At 46.1% G+C, this 20,112-nt stretch overlaps 2 protein-coding genes across 5 annotated transcripts in view; one reads left to right on the forward strand and one right to left on the reverse strand.

The window, feature by feature from the left end:
* Window positions 1-19,509, reverse strand: part of LOC137538933 (structural maintenance of chromosomes protein 2) — a 73,967-nt gene extending 54,458 nt beyond the window's left edge. The window contains exons 1-5 of one of the 3 annotated variants that reach the window (XM_068261370.1): window positions 19,429-19,509; window positions 15,379-15,563; window positions 9,992-10,141; window positions 9,789-9,911; window positions 9,521-9,559 (exon numbers count right to left, since the gene is read on the reverse strand). In XM_068261370.1, the coding sequence (XP_068117471.1) occupies window positions 9,521-9,559; window positions 9,789-9,911; window positions 9,992-10,141; window positions 15,379-15,546 (480 nt within the window). In that variant the 5' untranslated portion in view covers window positions 15,547-15,563; window positions 19,429-19,509. Of the gene's footprint in view, window positions 1-9,520; window positions 9,560-9,788; window positions 9,912-9,991; window positions 10,142-15,378; window positions 15,564-18,814; window positions 18,834-19,350; window positions 19,370-19,428 lie in introns of those variants that run through there. The other 2 variants (XM_068261371.1, XM_068261369.1) reach the window with 2 other exon arrangements.
* A 403-nt stretch (window positions 19,510-19,912) lies between these two features.
* Window positions 19,913-20,112, forward strand: part of LOC137538903 (structural maintenance of chromosomes protein 2-like) — an 85,642-nt gene continuing 85,442 nt past the window's right edge. The window contains exon 1 of one of the 2 annotated variants that reach the window (XM_068261325.1): window positions 19,913-19,993. The gene's annotated coding sequence lies outside the window, so the exon portion shown is untranslated. Of the gene's footprint in view, window positions 19,994-20,028; window positions 20,072-20,112 lie in introns of those variants that run through there. The other variant, XM_068261326.1, reaches the window with a different exon arrangement.

A 20,112-nucleotide genomic window follows, 5' to 3' on the forward strand; every position in this document is an offset into this window, starting at 1 on the left:
AAAAGCTACCTTTATATTCCACTCTTGTTCAAGATTATACCCATCTTTGATCTGACTCTTATGTCTCATTCTTGAGATATCCTCTACTGTGGATTGGGCTAGCTGGTGGCAATAGTAACTGGCTCCCTGGAATGCGTACAAGAAAAAGAACCACCAGGAAATGTGGGCACCCAATTTCGGCAAGTACAATATCGGTATATTTACTGATATTCTACATTTTTAAATTGGGAATTAAAATCATGAAATATCTGTAAATTATACCAATATTTTACTGCAACTTAAAAAAAAAACCTGTACTGAAAAAAATTCCCCTGGGGGGGTACTCACCTCAGTAGGGGGAAGGCTCTGGACCCTATCGACGATTCCCCCATCCTCCTGTGTCCCACGGCGGTCTCGCTGCAGCCCCCAGAAAGCACAGGTGACAATTTGTCGTGCTGTGCAATATTTACTTTTTCTGGCTCCAGCGGGGGCGCTGTTACGGCTCTTCCCACAGAGATAGGCGAAAATAGCTGATCTCCGTCGGGTCCGCTCTACTACGTAGGCGACTTGTGCAGGAGAGCGGCCCGACAGAGATCGGCTATTTCCGCCTATTTCCGTGCAGAGAGCGGATACTGCGCCTGCGCTGGAGCCAAGGAGCTAAATATGTACATCGCTGCTGCTCCGGGAGGATTTTCACCGCTGCCGTGGGACCGAGGAGGACGGGGGAAGCCTCAATGGGATCCGGAGGCTTCCCCCACCCAAGGTGAGTACCCCCCAGGGGAGGTTTTTTCGTTACAGATTTTCTTTAACCTAACCCTATTCTCACACAGAACCCTCCCCCTCCATCTACCTCTAATCTTGAAGGAACACTATCAATGCCCAAGTGTTCTAAACTGACAATACACAAATAATGTCTAAGGAGCTGTGTAAACATTTTTCCTACTTTTCATGTTATATATCAGAGGCAAAAGTTGTAATTCATTGTGTGTAGATTTTAGCTACGTTTAGAATGTCTCATTTGCATACATGAATCTCTGCAGTCTGACATGCTAAGAACAGTGTAATATTGAAGAAGAGTTACATTAAAACAAAAGCCTATCAGGTTTCACACACACACACACACACACACACACACACACACACACACACACACACAATGACAAATGTTTATGTTGCACATAAGACATTTCCTCTGCTCTTTGTGAGAAAAAGCTCTGCCCGTCTCTGACAGCTCTCTGCACACACACAAAAAAACATGTTAAAAAAAAAAAAAAAAAGGAGCTGTCAGCCATACTATGCCAGGATATATATATAAAAAAAAAAACAAAAAAAAAAACAACAACAACACATAAGTAGATAAATACCAGCTCTACTTACATGACAGATGTATTGTACTGTCCACAATTTGATTTCAGTGAATTCTATGAAACAAAAAAAAGGAAATGCAGAAAATCCTGTTCCCTGGCAGGGGTCATCTTTAGTCCCTCCAGCGAAGCCAATGCTGAGGTAATTTCCTCCCTTACCCCCACCCCTCCTCCCCACAGCAATAGCCAGCGCTACGTCAGTGGCACCCCTGGCATCCATGAGAACCCACCATCCCTGCTACCATATCAATAGCGATTCCCCCTGCATTTACTCTCAACCCTGCAGCATCCATCTCGTCTCGCAGCATAACAGTGCTTAGCAGGGAAGAATAGATGCAGCTCCATCGCCTGGAGCCTTGTTGAGGCGAATTTGTGTGCGCTACATATATTCTTCCCCGCTAAGCTCTATAATGCTGTGGGGCGAGCGCCAATGCTACAGGGTTGAGAGTAAATGCAGGGGGAATTCCTTTGGAAATGGTAGCAGGGCCGGGGGTCCCCATGGATGCGGAGGTGCCCACTGAATAAAGCGGCAAAGGTGCCTGTCGGGCTGGAGTGCGGAAAGGGGGCGGACAGTGGCAAACCTGAGGTGGCCAATGAGAGAGGGATAGGCGTGAGTGACACAAGCAGCAGCCAATTAGGCTGAACTAGCTGTGTCTGGGTTGAAAAAAGTAAAGAAGAACTCCCCCCCCCCCCCCCCACCCCACACTGCAACTTCTTTTTTTTGCAGCTAATTGCTGCATACCTTAGAGCTGGGGACATGAGGATTCATCAGTAATATAAAATAAAAAAAAAATAAAAAGTAAGATTAGTTTTGAAGTTAGGCATTGCCTTTTTAGAATCCTTTTTATCAGAATTGCAGACAAAAATAGAGAACTGATTTTGGTTTTTATGCGTAACAGTTACTCTTTAATTGATCGTGTTCCTTTACCCTCCTTGCCAGTTATCCCGAGCTCAGCTTGGGGTAACCTGCGCAGGAGGATTTCTCAGGCCCTGCTGGGCCGATTTGCATAATTTTTTCTTTCTTACACGCAGCTAGCACTTTGCTAGCTGCGTGTAGTACGCGATCGCCGACGCTACCCGCCGATTCGCCGCTACCCGCCGCGTCGAGCCCCCAGACACCTGCGCAGCCTGGCCAATCAGTGCCAGGCAGCGCTGAGGGGTGGATTGGGATTCCCTATGACGTCCCGACGTCGGTGACGTCATCCCGCTCCGTCGCCATGGCGACCGGGGAAGCCCTGCAGGAAATCCCGTTCCGAACGGCTCTGATTACTCTGCGCTGCCTCCTTGCCGGCGGGAATTAGACCGGCAAGGAGGTTAACAACCTCCCATCTGATGCCTAAACCTAAATCTCCCCCCCACATCGAACCTTAAATTACTTCCCCCTTCACACCTAGCCTTAGAGGAATCCTCAGGAAAAATATACAAAATGAGATTTACTTACCCGAGGCTTCCTCCAGCCCCTAGCAGCAGATATGTCCTTCACCGCAGCTCCGGTGGCTCCCGGTCCCCTCTGTTGAGGATGCCAACCTCACCAGGTCAGCATCTACAGAGCCTGCGCGAGAGCCGCTCCTAGTCGCACTGATGTGGTTCAAGGTGTACTGCGTAGACGCAGTAGTTGTGGGTGGCTCCCGCGCAGTAGATGCTGACCTGGCAAGGACATATTGGCTGCCAGGAGCTGGAGGAAGCCCTGGGTAAGTAGATCTCATTTTGTCTGATGATTCCTTTAAAGACTCCCCCCCCCCCCACCACCAAATCAAGCCTAACCTTAAAGAGTAACTGTTAGGCATAATATGTTAAATCTATTTTAGCCTATTACATACACAAAAAGGATTGTAATAAGGCAATGTAAAAAGTTAAAATCCTTCTTACTTTTTTCCCTAATGGGTTTTTCTCTCCCCATGCCTGCAGGACGCAAGGTCGCAGAACAGAAATGACAGGCAGGCTGATTGGCTAAAGCCTCTGTCAATCACCGCTCTGCTCTGCGATTGGCCGCCTGCTCTCCCCTTGTCTGCGGCGGTGTAGCCGCTGTAAGAGCGCACGGAGGGGGGCCAGAGGCTATCTCCTCTCACTGTCCTCTGCCCCCCTCCTCCAGTGTGATGTCCGCGCCCCCCCTTCTGCTGCCGCATTATCCTTCTTCCCCGCACAGAACTTTGGGGAAGGATAAAGGCAGCGCACAGACTCCAGGAATAATGTTCCCAGGCGCTGCAGTTCCCCCCATACTCTCTGCACTGCCGCCGGTGGAAGTGCAGAGTATAGGGGGGAACTGCAGCGCTTGGATCTATTGTTAGGCGAGTCTTTGCCAGCTGCAGCCTTTCCTCCCCGCTGTGCTGAGGATAAGTGCGGGGAGGAGGGGGGTGCGGGGAGGGGGAAGAATATACCCGGAGGAATCAAGATGGCCCCTGCCATGAAAAGGATGACCCTTTATTTATGCTATAAAATTATATTGAAGGAACCCGAGGACAGTGCAATACATCTGTTATGTAAGTAGAGGAAGTATTTATCTACTTACATATGTGTTTTCTTTGATGGGCATGTTTTTGCTAATAGTGCCTCTTTAAAGAGGAACTCCAGCCTAAACAAACATACTGTCATTAAGTTACATTAGTTATGTTAATTAAAATAGATAAGTAATATAATCTCTTACCCACACCGTTTTAAAAGAACAGGCAAATGTTTGATTTCATGATGGCAGCCATCTTTTTGGTTGAAAGGAGGTGACAGGGAGCATGAGACACAGTTCCAACTGTCCTGTGTCCTGAGCACCTCTCCCAGTTGCTAGGCAACGTGAACAACAACATAGGAAATCCCATCATGCTCTGCACAGCATCAGGGAAAAAAAGCCAGGGCTTTTTTTCTTTGATGGGTGGAGCTTAGTTAAAAATGCAGCTAAAAATGATGCTTTGGTAAGAAAAACAAAGTTCTGATGCTGTAAAACTTAAAAAAACACCAAGCCTTTTCAGTTCTGCTGAGTAGATTTTTAGTTCGGAGGGTCACTTTAAAGCCTCTTTTACACTATACGCTGAAAAACTGATGCATTTTAACATTCTATAGCAGTGTTTTTTGAGGGGAAGAAAAAAAAACTGTTAAAATGCATATACAATAGTGTGAACTGAGCCATAGGAAACCATGCGCATTGCTTTGAAAATCAGCCGTCCTTTCAGTTATACCTGAGGGCAAATTATATAGTGTAAAAGGACCATAAGACTAAAGTTCCATGACTAACCTTAAAACTCTCTCCACGGACACCTTACTTTAAATGCCACCTGGGTGCCCATAGAAAATATTGGTAAAAGTAACACCTGTGAAGTCAAAATTTCACACTTTTACCAATATTTTCTAGAAGAGACAAACCAGTGCACAATCTTCTGCCTCTAATAGCCACCCAAAGTTTCTGCATCACCCTAGACGACCCCCTCCCTCTTGTATCAATAGAGTTACCTCAGATAGGCAGAAATTAATTACTGGTTGAACTCTACAGATGTTCGTCTTTTTTTCAACACATCTAACTATGTATGGAACTGTCCAGATTAAAAAAAAAAGTGAGAGACGCAGGTTATATTTCTAGAATTTGCAGAACAAGGTGGCAGCTCCTGTGACATGTAGACAGTAAATTCTACAGCTCTCACCAGTGAAGTAAAAAGGACAATGTACAGTACATTAGTGAAACAATGTAATTTACTTATGCAAAACATGGCCTAAATGAGATCAAGTGAACAAAGCTTTGGTTCAGTTGTACATTAAAAAAAAACACCTCAAAGTAGCAAAGAGAAATTGAAGGGGAAGGGGAGGAAGAAACACTACTTACCCCTTCATACTAAGATTAATCTATTATGAAGCTAGATTGTTCCTCTATTTCACCTGCATTTCTAGGTAGTGTACTTCTAGCAAGCAATCACACACAGTTAAAGTGAACCCGAGGTGTGAGTGATATGGAGGTTGCCATATTTCTTTCCCTTTAAGTACGGTGACCATATGTCCCGCCTTACCCGGGACGCGTCCCGCCTTCGGGGGGCGCTGTCCCAGGCTGCATGAGGTCCCGGGAAACGTCTCGCTTTTAGCAGCGGGACGTCCCGGCCTCGGGACTCTGGCCACCATACAATGAACTATTTTTTTTATTATTATTATTTAGTATTTATATAGCGCCGACATATTACGCAGCGCTGTACAGTGTGTATATATATGTGTGTATATATATATATATATATATATATATATATATATATATATATATATATATATATATATATATATATATATATATATATATATATATATATATATATATATCTTGTCACTAACTGTCCCTCAAAGGAGCTCACAATCTAATCCCTACCACTGCCATATGTCTATATTATGTAGTGTAAGTACTGTAGTCTAGGGCCAATTTTTTTTAGATGGAGCCAATTAACTTATCTGTATGTTTTTGGAATGTGGGAGGAAACCGGAGTGCCCGGAGGAAACCCACGCAGACACGGAGAGAACATACAAACTCTTTGCAGATAGTGCCCTGGCTGGGATTCGAACCAGGGACCCAGCGCTGCAAGGCGAGAGAGCTATCCACTACGCCACCGTGCTGCCCAGCTAGCTAGTTTATTCCCCGCAGCCCCGCTCCAGCCTGCATTGTCCTCCTCCGGCAGGCACAGGCAGAGCTACGGGAAGATGGCGTCCGGAGGCGGAGCCCTGTACTGGAGACAAATATGTTTGCCCGCAGTGCGTTTATCTTGTACTGACATGTTTGGCCGCATTGCGTTTATCTTGTACTGACATGTTTGCCCGCAGTGCGTTTATCTTGTACTGACATGTTTGGCCGCATTGCGTGTATTTTGTACTGACATGTTTGCCCGCAGTGCGTTTATCTTGTACTGACATGTTTGCCCGCAGTGCATTTATTTTGTACTGACATGTTTGCCCCCATTGCGTTTATTTTATGCTGACATGTTTGCCCGCAATGCGATTATTTTGTGCTGAAATGTTGCCCATTGCGTTTATTTTGTGGTGTCTGGGGTAACTGTTGCTGCATTTATTATTTAATGTTCATAGTTGGCTGTGTTTGCTGCTTTGGGGTTATGGCATACTATTAAATAGCATCACACAGTTTCTGCACACCTATGATGTGAATCCACGTTTGACCACATCACGGCGTAAACACTGCTTTCTTATGCCTCGCTGTTGCATCATTCTGTTAGCTCCGCCCATAGAATGTCATGACCATGCCCATTTTTCGCGCGCGCTGCAGACACCAAATTTTTCGGCGTACCCCCTATTTTTCGACGCGGTGCGCTCAGCGCGCCGCAGTCCCCCCCCCCCCCCCCCCCAATTCACCCCGTCCCAGGTTGAGCCTACAAAAATCTGGTCACTCTACTTTAAGCAATACCAGTTGCCTGGCAGCCTTGCTGATCTATTAGGCTGCAGTAGTGTCTGAAGTACACCAGGAACAAGCACACAGCTAATCTGATCAGTTCTGACAATACTGTCAGAAACATCTGATCTGCAATGCTTGTTCAGGGTCTATAGCTAAAAGTATTAGAGGCCGAGGATCAGCAGGATAGCCAGGCAACTGGTGTTGCATAAAAAATATATGTCAGCCTCCATATAAGTCTCACCTCAGGTTCACTTTAAACTCCTACTATTGCAGCCTGTCTAAAAGTTTCGTTTTTGTCTGTTGGAAATAATAGATTTGACCCATCTGATGGGAAATTGCATGGTGTGTACCATGCATTAGACGCCTCTGTAAGTAGCAACATCTAATAATCTCAAATTGTGAAAATCGGATTGCCACTTGGCCTCAATTCACCAAGTTTATCTCCTGTCTTTAATAACCTTTCTGAGCTGTTTCTACTGTTATCACCATGGTGATGAGCCATGTAGTATTCACTAAACAATTTACCTCAGGAAAACCTAAAACTTACGTTTCAATCAATAAAATAACTACAGAATTCTAACCTCTTAAAGTACCCCTGAACCAGTGTTTTTTATGCTGCAGGTGCTGTGACTGAGCCACGGCAAAAATCTCAACATAATTTGCCCCCTGGTACCCCCACTCTGCTGTTCTGTGATCTTCGACTTCTGACAGAACGTCGATGTAGTGGAGAGGAAGAGGCCGTTTATCTCTTCTTTGCCTGCTCTTTCGTCCTTGCTAGTGGGTGGCATAGTTACTGCCTGTCTCGCAGCTCTCACTATGCAGCAGGAGAGCTGTGAAGCGTGACCTCAGGCAGAGCTGTGTATTTAGATACATTTTGAATCTAGTGTACAGAGCGGTACAAATATTGCTTGTGTGTGCCCTTTTGTGGCAATCAGGAACATTACAGCCTGTCCACTGCTCTACAGAGACAATGTACAGAAGTTGGCGCTGACCCGGAATTAGAGGGTCAGTGCTTTTACTGTGCGCATGCAGAAATCAAGATATGTAATTACAGAAGAATGGGGGAGCTGGAGTGCCCGATATGACAGCGAGGGAAATCCTAATAAGGTAATTGTGTCATGTTTTTTACCTGACAGGTTATTTTTACGGATTCAGGTGTACTTTAAAGGGACTCTGTAACAAAAATGTCATTGTGTTTTCTACCATCCTACAAGTTCCTTATCCTATTATAATGTGCTCTGGCTTGCTGCAGCACTTTATACTATCACCATCTCTGTAATAAATCAGCTTATCTTTCCCCTGTCGGACTTGTCATCCTGTGTCTGGAAGGCTGCCAACTCTTCAGTGTGATCTGCTATGCATGCCCCCTCTATGCACACTCCCCTGTGTGTGTGTGTTATTTACATTAGCCAGCTTTTCTCTGCTCTCTTTTCTTTTACAAGCTGGATAAATCCTCTGTTCGCATACTGATGAGTCACATACTGCAGAATTACAGACAACCGGGCAGAGCTGTCTGCAAGAAGAAACAAACAATCAGCTTGTAACTCTTCAGTGAGTTGCAGGGGGAAAGAAACACACAAGTGATCTCTTGAGATACAAAAGGAAGGCTGTATACAGCCTGATTGTGTGTGGATGTATTTTCTATGTGTGGACATACTGTACATCAACCTACTTCCTGTTTTGGTGGCCATTTTGTTTGTTTACAAACAAACTTTTTAAAACTGTTTTTGACTGCTTTTAATGCGGCGGGGAGCGGCGAAATTGTGACAGAGGGGAATAGGAGATGTCCCCTAACACACTGGTATGTTTACTTTTGTGTGATTTTAACAATACAGATTCTCTTTAAAGACAGGCTGTTAATTAACTGCATGTGAAAATAACTACAGGTAGTCCTCGGTTAACGAACGAGATAGGGACTGTAGGTTCGTTCTTAACCTGAATCTGTTCTTAAGTCGGAACATTGTGCCATCTCTGTCCCCATTACCTCCTCTGTGCCTCCAGTGTCCTATGTGTCACCTCTGCCTTTTGTACCTGTTTATACAAGTTTAAAAGCCATTTTTTCTTTGATTTTTTTTTTAAAATCGATTTTATCAAAAACTACAAGTCCAATTCGAAACAATTTTTTGGCTTCTTCCCATGGAAACAGAGAATCCATGCCGTTCGTATCGGCGGGTCATTCGTAAGTCAGGGACTACTTGTACAGAGGATGTAACTTAAAGTGTACCAGAGCTGAAACAAAAAGTTTTATACATACCCGGGGTTTCCTCCAGCCCCAATCGCTCGGATCGCTCCCACGTCGCCGTCCTCCGCTGTCTGCAGCTTTGGGAACCGGGTTCCGTCACTTGGACAAGTCTATGACAGAGAAGTGCGCCCTCTACCTATCTCTCCAGCGGCTGCTGGAGAGACATGCAAGCAGCGCACTTCTCTTACGTCAAACTGGCTCCGACTGATGGAACCCGGTTCCCGAAGCTGCGGGCAGCGGAGGAGGGCGGCATGGGAGCGATCCAAGCGGATGGGGCTGGAGGAAACCCCAGGTATGTATAAAACTTTATTTGTTTCAGCTATGAGTCCCTTTAAGGACTGAAGTGATAAGATAACCCTCTCATTGTAAAAACGGATCTCTACTCCTTAATAAGGCAAGCTTCTTTAGTGAATTAACACTGAAAATACCGATGTGTGGTGGTAAGTTTTCTCTTGCCTTATCACCAGCATGATCTTAGTGAATTGAGGCCAATGACAAATTCATTGAAGCACAATTGGAGCCAGCACTGGCATAAAGGTTTGAAAAAGGAAATATAAAGAAAACATTTTATACCTCAGGAGGCTTCATGTTCAAAACTTTGGTAATCCTTCCCTGTAACAGGAAAAAAAACATGAAGATATTACTGAAAAGTAAAATATTAAAAAAGTGTGATTAAAATTTTTCCCCACTGGTGAAGTGTAAATTCATCACTTTTTAGCCAAATCAGACTTTTGATGACACAAACCATAACCTAAATTCTTAGAATTGGCAAATATAGGTGAAGATGAACAGGACCATCTAACATACTACATGCAACAGTCATCAGTGACAGAATTCATACCTGCATGATGAGAAAGTGGGGATTGTTGACATTGAGACCCACTGACCCAAAGAGATCTTGTACACGAGTGTTGTTGGCGTTTACTCCATTGATTAGATATTTATTCCTGCCGCCTAGCACAACCTTTACAGAAGAAAAATTAAGTAATAAGCACAAGAACACAAAGGCTCATTCTGCACACATTTAATGTTACAAATAATTACCTGTCTTGTCACAGTAATTTCATTGTGTGCCTCAAATCCAAGAGGGCTCTGCTGTTTATCATGATTATCAAAGGTGATCGAAACTGTGGCTTTAGTTATCCCAGCTTGACCATTTTTGTAAACTAGATCCTGTAAATTAGATGCTCTCACCTGTTGTGGAAACAAATTGCACATGTTGAGCATTATCTTTTTTTTTTTTTTTTTTCATATACTTCTCACTCTGTGCAGGTACATTATAATCTTATTTTATAATAAACTCGGGTATAGTAAACTACCTCTCTAAGTCCTGGCCAATCTCCACTATAAGTCTAGAGGAGCAACACCTGTTATAGTAAGCTCGGATATAATAAAACTGTTTGGCTCCTATGTGATTCTGACTCTGGATATAGTAAAAAGTGGGCGGTGCATGCGTCATATGTCAGTGTGAAACCCATGATCTGCTGCTCTCTTCAGGCTGGTGCTGCAAGTCCCGTGCACGGAGGTATTGGAACATCTCACAGGAAGCGAGTGGCTGTCTATTTGGTGACAGCTGCAAAAAAATTTTTTAAGTTTCTTACAGCTGCAATTTTTAAAGTGTAAAGAGCTCGTTTAAATAAAAAGGATTTATACATACCTGGGGCTTCCTCCAGCCCCATACACTCTGATCACTCCCACGCTGCCGTCCTCAGTCTTCTGCAGCGCCGGTACCGGGTCCCCGCATTTCCGTCAGTCAAAGCCAGTCTGATGTAAGAGAAGTGCGCCCTCTACGTATCTCTCCAGCAGCTTCTGAAGAGATACGCAAAGAGCGCACTTCTGCATAGAGTGGAGGCGACTGACGGAAGTGCGGGTACCCGGTACCGATGCTGCAGAAGACTGAGGATGGCAGCATGGGAGCTATCGGAGCATATGGGGTTGGAGGAAGCCCCAGGTATGTATAAATCTTTTTATTTAAACAAGCTCTGAGTCCCTTTAAAGAGACTGTGAAGTCTCCCAAAAATGAGGTTTTTACTTTAAGGGCTGGTTCAGACGGACGTTTGCAGAGCGCTTACTGCCAGCGTTCGGGGCTTGGCGTTAAACGCTCCCATTCAAGTGAATGGGAGCGTTTGTACCAAGCTTTTACGCGCGTTTGCACAAACGCGGCGTTCGGGTCCCGCTTTTCACTGGCGTTCAAGGAGCCCCTGGAAGCTACATGTTGCTTCCAGGGGCGGTTAACCACGACGGGTAATGTCCCCCTAGGGGAAGAAAAAACGCGACCGCATCCGAACGCAATGCGAACGCTGCTGAAAGCCTGAACGCATCACGAACGCAACGCCAACGAACGCGACGCCTCCAAACGTCCGTCTGAACCAGCCCTAAAGAGAACCAGAGACGAAGCACCCTCATGTATTTTATTACATTTATCAGTGCAGTGGGAACATGACAGTAAACACCTACCCTGCTTTTAGTTTCATTGTTATCTGCTTAATTAGTCTATTAGCAGCTGTGATAAGAATCCCCGACTGGCTCAGTCTAGGTTTGACCTGGAATCATTATAGCTGAGTCACTCTTCTGTGGAGTCTTTTCAAGCCCAAACCTGCCACCTCCGGACTCAGATTTCCTTCTTTGCATACTGAGAGCTGTGATGACATGGGAGGGGCTGCTCCTGCTGAGAGAGAAGCTCTGAAACAGACAAGTGTGGCTGCAATATGATCCCTGTGTGCTCTGTGTGCACTAGATACTGATGATGACTGCAGTTGCATTCCTATGAGAGACACTTCCTACAGGCAGCTGCACATCATACCAAAATGAAAGCACATAGATGAAAGGCTGCATTTAGCCTAGATAGCAGCATAGTCTCATATAGCCTAGACAACACATCCAGCACAACTCATAACCCGGAAGGAGAAGGGATATGAGCCGGCGGCCATATTTGATTTTTCCTGGAGCAATAATGGATAAAAAAACACTAAAAAAGGCACACCAGAGCGGCAAAATTATCAGGTAGAGCATTTATTCTTTACAAGCCATCGACTGATATGTTTATTTTGTGTGAAACGTTCATCTCTGGTTCCCTTTAAAAACCTCATTAACATTATTGCCCCCTCATAAAATGCCGCAGAACCGCGGCTGAAAACACCCTCAATCACCCCTAACCCGGCCAGCAAAATTCACGACTTTCTTGGTCGTGGATTTTGCTGCCGCCTCTATGCGCGTCAATCAGCGCGTATCTCCGCCTCTCCCCGCCCCTCTCAGGGAAGACAGAGCGGCAGGGGAGAGGAGGCGATCCGCCCTGATTGACACGCATAGAGGCAGAGCTGCTCTGCCTCTAAGCGGAAGGAGCCCGTGATGTACCCCCGAGAGTTTGGGGTGATTGAGGGCGTTTTCAGCCGCAGTTCTGCGGCGTTTTAAGAGGGGCAATAACGTTAATGAGGTTTTTAAAGTTAAAAACTTCATTTTTGGGAGACTTTAGAGTCTCTTTAAGGATCCCTGAATACTCTACCAGCAATATGTCCAGCCTGGCTATGCAGCCCTAATGTATACTTGTAGTCCCCCAAATGTGCAAGTGCTTGTACTATACCTCCAATGGGAGCACAGAGATGCTCATTTGCAGCAGAGAATGCTGGGCCATTTCTAGGACAATTTCTGATATAGTAAACCACTTTCCTGGTCCCTTGGCGTTTTCTGTAACAAAATTATAGTGGGCAGCACAGTGGCTTAATGGTTAGCACTCTTGCCTTGCAGTGCTGGGTCCCCGGTTCAAATCCCAGCCAGGTCAACATCTGCAAGGAGATTGTATGTTCTCCCCATGTCTGTGTAGGTATCCTCCCACATACCAAAAACATATAGATAAGTTAATTGGCTTCACCCTAAAAATTGGGCCTAGACTACAATAAATACACTACACAATACATAAATAGACATGAGGGATTCGATTGTGAGCTCCTCTGAGGGACAGTTAGTGACAAGACTATACAGTATATCCTCTGTACAGCATAGCGGAAAATGTCGGCCCTATATAATTACAATGTTCTCACCAAGGCTAATTAGGTGGGCGGGCCGCCCGGGTGTTTTGAAATCCTGGCCGGGGGGGATAATCATGGGGTGCCATCTGCGATTCAGCGGAGGGCAGGGTGTCTCAGCCAGGAGCAGTGCCGAGCAGTGTGGGGTAGAAGGAATACCCATGAGTGCAGAAGCTGGGTGACCGACCTATCTCCCCCCCCCCCCCCCCCAACCAGCAGATACAGCTTTACTGGCTCCGGGCTCTCTCAGACGCTAGAGCACCAACCTGATCCACGCTGTCTCCTCTCTCTGCGATGCCGCACATACTGCTTCCTGTTTTGGTGTGCGCAACATTGCAGAGAGAGGACACAGCACGGACCAGGCATCTGGCTGGTGCTCTAGCATCTGAGACAGCCCCAGAGCCGGTGAAGCTGTATATACCGCGCGGGTGGGCCCGAGGTGAGCTGCCCCACTCCCCACTAGCCCACCAGCAGCCAAACTCAAGTCTGAGCCACTCTCCCAACTAGCCACCAGCCTGACCACCTATTCACCCACCCCACTAGACACCAGCCTGACTACCTACTCACCCACCCACCCCACTAGCCACCAGCCTGACCTACCTACCCACCACCCCAGCTACCCACCCCACCAGCCTGACCACTCTACCCCACTAGCGACCAGCTTGACCTACCTACCCACCCCACTAGCCTGACCGACCTACCTACCCCACTAGCCACCAACCTGACCTATCTACAGACCCACCCCACTAGCCACCAACCTGACCTACCTACAGACCCACCCACCCCACCAACCTGACCTACCCCACTAGCCACCAGCCTGCCCTACCTACAGACCCACCTGGAGGTCGGCCTGACGTCATCGCTGGGGACCGGGACGGAACTGCGGCGAGGGATATGCTGGCAGCTTGGGGCTGGAGGAAGCCCCAGGTAAGTAGCGCTTGTTTTATTATTTTTTTCCCCTGATAACTCCTTTAAAGGGAATGTCCGAGCTGCACACACACACAAAAAACGACATCTACTTAGCCGGGCCTTCCTCCAGCCCCTAGCGGCCGCTATGTACTGTGCCTGCACAGTACACTTCACACCACATGCGAGTGATTGACAGCGGCACTTGCACAGGCGCAGTAGAAGCCGACCTGGTGAGGTCGGCCTCTGCACCATCAGGGACCAGGAGTCAGCGACTGAGAGCAGAGCTGTGGCGAGGGACATAGCAGCTGCTAGGGGTGGAGGAAGCCCAGGGTAAGCAGACGTCCTTTTTTATGCAGCTTGGATATTACCTTTAAATACAATACAATAACATTTCTATAGCGCTTTTCTCCCATAGGACTCAAAGCGCTTAGGCTCTCTAAAAGGGGAACTGAAGAGAGCGGTATATGGAGGCTGCCATTTTTATTTCCTTTTAAGCAATACCAGTTGCCTGGCAGCCCTGCTGATCCTCTGCCATAGCCCCTAAACAAGCATGCAGCAGATCAGGTGTTTCAGACTTTAAAGTCAGATCTGACAAGACTAGCTGCATGCTTGTTTCTGGTGTTATTCAGATACTACTGCAGAGAAATAGACCAGCAGGGCTGCCAGGCAACTGGTATTGATTAAAAGGAAATAAATATGGCAGCCTCCGTATACCTCTTACTTCAGTTCCCCTTTAAGTATTTCATATTTTTCCTTACCTGTTTAAAAAGCATTTTATGACAATGCATTAAAATATCACCTAGGAGACGTGAATTGCATATGGGCCTCTATCACTGAAGCCTATTTCACAGTGCGACGTTAAAGTTGCACGTTAGAAAATGTTTTAACGTGGACTAACGCACAGCAATACTGAAGTCTGTGCAACATTCACAGTGCGTACATTGCGTTTGTGTGTAACGTGTAGCATTATTAGAAGGTGCTGCATGCTGTGCGTTATTAACTACCTTGGACTGTTTGCACATGCTCAGTAATGACCTGGAAGCATAGATCCTGAACAAGCATGCAGATCAGGTTCTCTGACTAAAGTGAATTCCTGTACAGTGTCTAGATTTTCAGCCACGTAAAATAGATCATTTTGCTTGAGGAAATCTAAAGGGTGTACATGGATTTATTATTGTGTCTGCTACCAGCACCAGATACCATGAGTGGAACCATTGTAAAAAGGACATTTTGGGGAATGAATCCTGGATGTACGATTGCAGTAGGAGTGAGGTACAAAGAGTACTAAATACAGGAGGTGGCACGTACATACAGCAAATTATTATGGTAGAACACAGATGGTCAAACTTTGAGCATCTTTTAAGTTGAGCGCAGTTAACCTTATAGAGTGTGGGAAATAGTGAGTGGAAAACTTAAAGGGAACCTGGGGTGAGACACATATAGAGGCTGAAATTTATTTCCTTTTAACCTTCTGGGGGACCGGTTGCCTTAACCAGTTACCTGTGTAAGATTGGAGATGCCAAGAAGAAAACAAATGGAATCGAGAATATTGGATTTTCCACTTCCATTTAGTCCAGTAATGGCATTGAAGAGAGGGTCAAACCCATTTATTTCAGTTCTTTGAGCATAAGACTTGAAGCCTTCTATAATAATGGATTTTATGTGCATTTTCCCGTTTGCTGTACCTAGAAGAAAAGAGAATAATTATTTAGACTGTGGATGAACAGCACAGTCATAACATCCTTAAAGAAACAACCAGTGCAACCACTTCAAAGACTGTTTATACCAATCTGCATTATCAAAATCAATAATCACTGCACACAGATTTATGAGCAACTTGGGCAATATCTTTAGACGAATAGGCAATTTTTTTTTTTAATTAAATAAAAAAAAAAAAAAAAAATAGTGAAGATATCACTTCGGAACCCCAGTGAATTAGAACTTTAGTTTCAAAAAAGGTTTTATTGAACATTAGCTCAAATTATGCAATAACAGCAATGACTTTAACCCCTGTGAAGGGGAAGTATACGGTAAACATCTTAGTGAATTAGAACTTTGAGTACAGGTAGATGAACTTTGCTCTGAGGCCTGGGACCCACGGGGAGTGATTCTGCAGCACTTGCTGATCTATTTTCTAATCAGGATACCACCTTGATGCTGGGAATACACGAGTCGATCCGGCGGCTCGATTAGCGCCGGATCGACTCCTGCCGCGTCCCCGCTTGTCCAGATCGATTCCCGCGCGGGCGCTTCCTTAACTTCCGCTCGATTCCCCGCCCGGGATTGAGCAGGGAAGTGATCCGGCGGGTCATCGGACCTGTCGGAAATTATCAATCGAGCCATCAGCGGCTCGATTGATAAGGGCGCATCGACCCGTGTATGCCTAGCATTAGGATCCTTTTCCACTTGCTGCAATCTGCTCCAAAAAGCAGATCGCAGCCCTTACTCGATTTACATGTAAATCGCGGTGCTCATTTTCTATTAGCATGATTACATTTTTTCCCATTCGCTGGCCTACACAATTTGTGGTGCAATTGCACTCCAATTGCAACAGTTCACAGCGAGTGAAAATTAAAAGGTTGCGGGATCGCATCTCAGCATGATTTTGCATACAATTGCGCATCCCAATGGAAAAAGGACCCTTATGCTGGGAATGCACAGGTCGATTCTGGCACTCAATTCTGCACCTGATCGTTTTGCCCGCTTGATGCTCTTATCTTCCGCTCATTTTTCTTATTTTTCCAATTCACTTCAATGACAATCTAACCATCTTATCAGCTCAGAATCGACCCGTGTATTCCCAGCATTACAGGTGAATTAGTGGTATATCAAGATAGCACATTCTTATGCATATATACTTCACTTTGCTTCTTTTGCACAACCACTGTATGAATTTTGTATGACAAAATGACAAACCCCAGCAAGGTACAGAAGAGACAGGGAGGAGCAGTAGAGTGTAGTGTTAGGCACTGAAGAAAAAGCAAGGAGTTTTGAATCAGGATGATACCTTTTATTGGCTAACTTAGAGATGAATAAACTGAGCTTTCAGCTTATAATAAGCCTTTGTCAGACTTGGTTTCTGACAAAACATGAAAAACACAGCTTGTATATACACTGACATACAGAGGAGAAACATTCTTTAGCAAACATAAATAAATGTAATTAGATGCCTTAAAGGGAACCAGAGACGAACTGTATAAAAAAAAATGAAAAAGCTTTTATACATACCTGGGGCTTCCTCCAGCCCCATAAGCCTGGATCGCTCCCACGCCGCCATCCTCCGCTGCCTCTATCGCCGCTCCCGGGTCCCGTCACTTCCGGTGGACGCAGCCAATTGTACGCAAGAGCAGGGACTCCCTCTATAGCCTTACGCATGCGCCTGCATAGTATGGAGGGAGTCCCTGTTCTTGCGTACAATTGCCTGCATCCGCTGGCAGTGACGCACTGCGCTTGCACCGACTGGCCGAAAGTACGGGACCCGGTACCGGCGGATAGAGGCAGCAGAGGATGGCGGCGTGGGAGTGATCCAGGCTTATGGGGCTGGAGGAAGCCCCAGGTATGTATTAAATCTTTTGTCCAACGTCTCTGGTTCTCTTTAACTGTTACATCAGGAGGCTTTCCTAGGCATCCCGGCTAAATTGATATGTTGAGGAAACTGTTGATCTTATGTAGGGGTAAAGGGACCCTTAGGCCCCGTTCAGACTATACGCGCTGCCATGCGCATTTTGGCAGCGCGTATAGTGGGCGACACGCAAGAACAGTAGAAGGGCATAGACAGTCCTTCTACCGTTACCATCATATGCGCACTATCGCGTGCTGAATGCATTTTTGGGAATCGCAGCGCAGATCCCATTCATTGTAATGAATGGGATCTGCAGCGCATAGTAGCGCACGATCAGACGTGTTGCGTTCCGATCGCACAGTCTTCTGCGCCACATGATGTGAACGAGGCCTAAGCAGAGGAGTTGGAAGACGGAGAATGCAAATTGAAATAAAGTAGAGTGACCAGATTTTTGTAGGCTCAACCTGGGACGGGGTGAATTGGGGGGGGGGACTGCGGCGCGCCGAGTCGAAAAATAGGGGGTGCGCCGAAAAATGTGGTGTCTGCAGCGCGTGCGAAAAATGGGCATGGTCATGACATTCTATGGGCGGAGCTAACAGAATGATGCAACAGCGAGGCATAAGAAAACAGTGTTTACGCCGTGATGTGGTCAAACGTGGATTCACATCATAGGTGTGCAGAAACTGTGTGATGCTATTTAATAGTATGCCATAACCGCAAAGCAGCAAACACAGCCAACTATGAACATTAAATAATAAATGCAGCAACAGTTACCCCAGACACCACAAAATAAACGCAATGTGCAACATTTCAGCACAAAATAATCGCATTGCGGGCAAACATGTCAGCATAAAATAAACGCAATGGGGGCAAACATGTCAGTACAAAATAAACGCACTGCGGGCAAACATGTCAGTACAAGATAAACGCACTGCGGGCAAACACGTCAGTACAAGATAAACGCACTGCGGGCAAACACGTCAGTACAAGATAAACGCACTGCGGGCAAACACGTCAGTACAAGATAAACGCACTGCGGGCAAACACGTCAGTACAAGATAAACGCACTGCGGGCAAACACGTCAGTACAAGATAAACGCACTGCGGGCAAACATGTCAGTACAAGATAAACGCACTGCGGGCAAACATGTCAGTACAAGATAAACGCACTGCGGGCAAACATGTCAGTACAAGATAAACGCACTGCGGGCAAACATGTCAGTACAAGATAAACGCACTGCGGGCAAACATGTCAGTACAAGATAAACGCACTGCGGGCAAACATGTCAGTACAAGATAAACGCACTGCGGGCAAACATGTCAGTACAAGATAAACGCAATGCGGCCAAACATGTCAGTACAAGATAAACGCACTGCGGGCAAACATATTTGTCTCCAGTACAGGGCTCCGCCTCCGGACGCCATCTTCCCGTAGCCCTGCCTGTGCCTTCCGGAGGAGGACAATGCAGAGGCTGGAGCGGGGCTGCGGGGAATGAACTAGCTAGTTCATTGTACGGTGGCCAGAGTCCCGAGGCCGGGACGTCCCGCTGCTAAAAGCGAGACGTTTCCCGGGACCTCATGCAGCCTGGGACAGCGCCCCCCGAAGGCGGGACGCGTCCCGGGTAAAGCGGGACATATGGTCAACGTAAATAAAGTCACAATTGTTGTAACCATGCAAGGAGTTTAGCAGCAAACTGAATATTATACAGACAATCGTTCCACTTGCTTCCAGACTTACTACTGCCTTTACATATGCTAGCACAGAAGTCAAAATGCTTTTCATTGACTACATTAAAACAACTGTCAATAGTGAAGAAGAGATCAACAAAAATTCTCCCATGAAAAAGAAGCGTGCACGGAACTGTCATCACGTATCAAAAAATAGCATGAATGAAGTATATTCCCAGCACCATAACTAGAGCGGCAGCATCAGACCCGCGTACAGATCACGATATATAAACATACACAACTCGTACAACAACACTTACGGGAAGCGCCAACACATCCACTTTCAAACTGTACACTGCTTTGGCGCCCGGTGTGTTGTGTCTGATTACGCTGCCTGTGGATTTGTGCTGCCCCGCATGCGCAGTAGGAGACTGTGCGGCCACAGTTCCTGTTGAATGATGCTGCTGGAGATAAAATACTAAATATCTCCGCTTCCACACCTCTTACACTCCCCAAATTTTCAGGGTATGGAGGGGACCCCCCGAACGACCTCTATGCTAAATTGCAGCCCCCGAGACCCGCTGGTTCCCGAGATAGATTTCTCCAATCTATCTTCTGAACCAGCTGGTTTCGGGGGCTGCAATTTAGCATAGAGGTCGTTCGGGGGGTCCCCTCCATACCCTGAAAATTTGGGGAGTGTAAGAGGTGTGGAAGCGGAGATATTTAGTATTTTATCTCCAGCAGCATCATTCAACAGGAACTGTGGCCGCACAGTCTCCTACTGCGCATGCGGGGCAGCACAAATCCACAGGCAGCGTAATCAGACACAACACACCGGGCGCCAAAGCAGTGTACAGTTTGAAAGTGGATGTGTTGGCGCTTCCCGTAAGTGTTGTTGTACGAGTTGTGTATGTTTATATATCGTGATCTGTACGCGGGTCTGATGCTGCCGCTCTAGTTATGGTGCTGGGAATATACTTCATTCATGCTATTGAATTCCACTC

This window comes from Hyperolius riggenbachi, chromosome 11 (genome assembly GCF_040937935.1).
Source record: "Hyperolius riggenbachi isolate aHypRig1 chromosome 11, aHypRig1.pri, whole genome shotgun sequence".
In the NCBI taxonomy this organism is placed as follows: Eukaryota; Metazoa; Chordata; class Amphibia; order Anura; family Hyperoliidae; genus Hyperolius; species Hyperolius riggenbachi.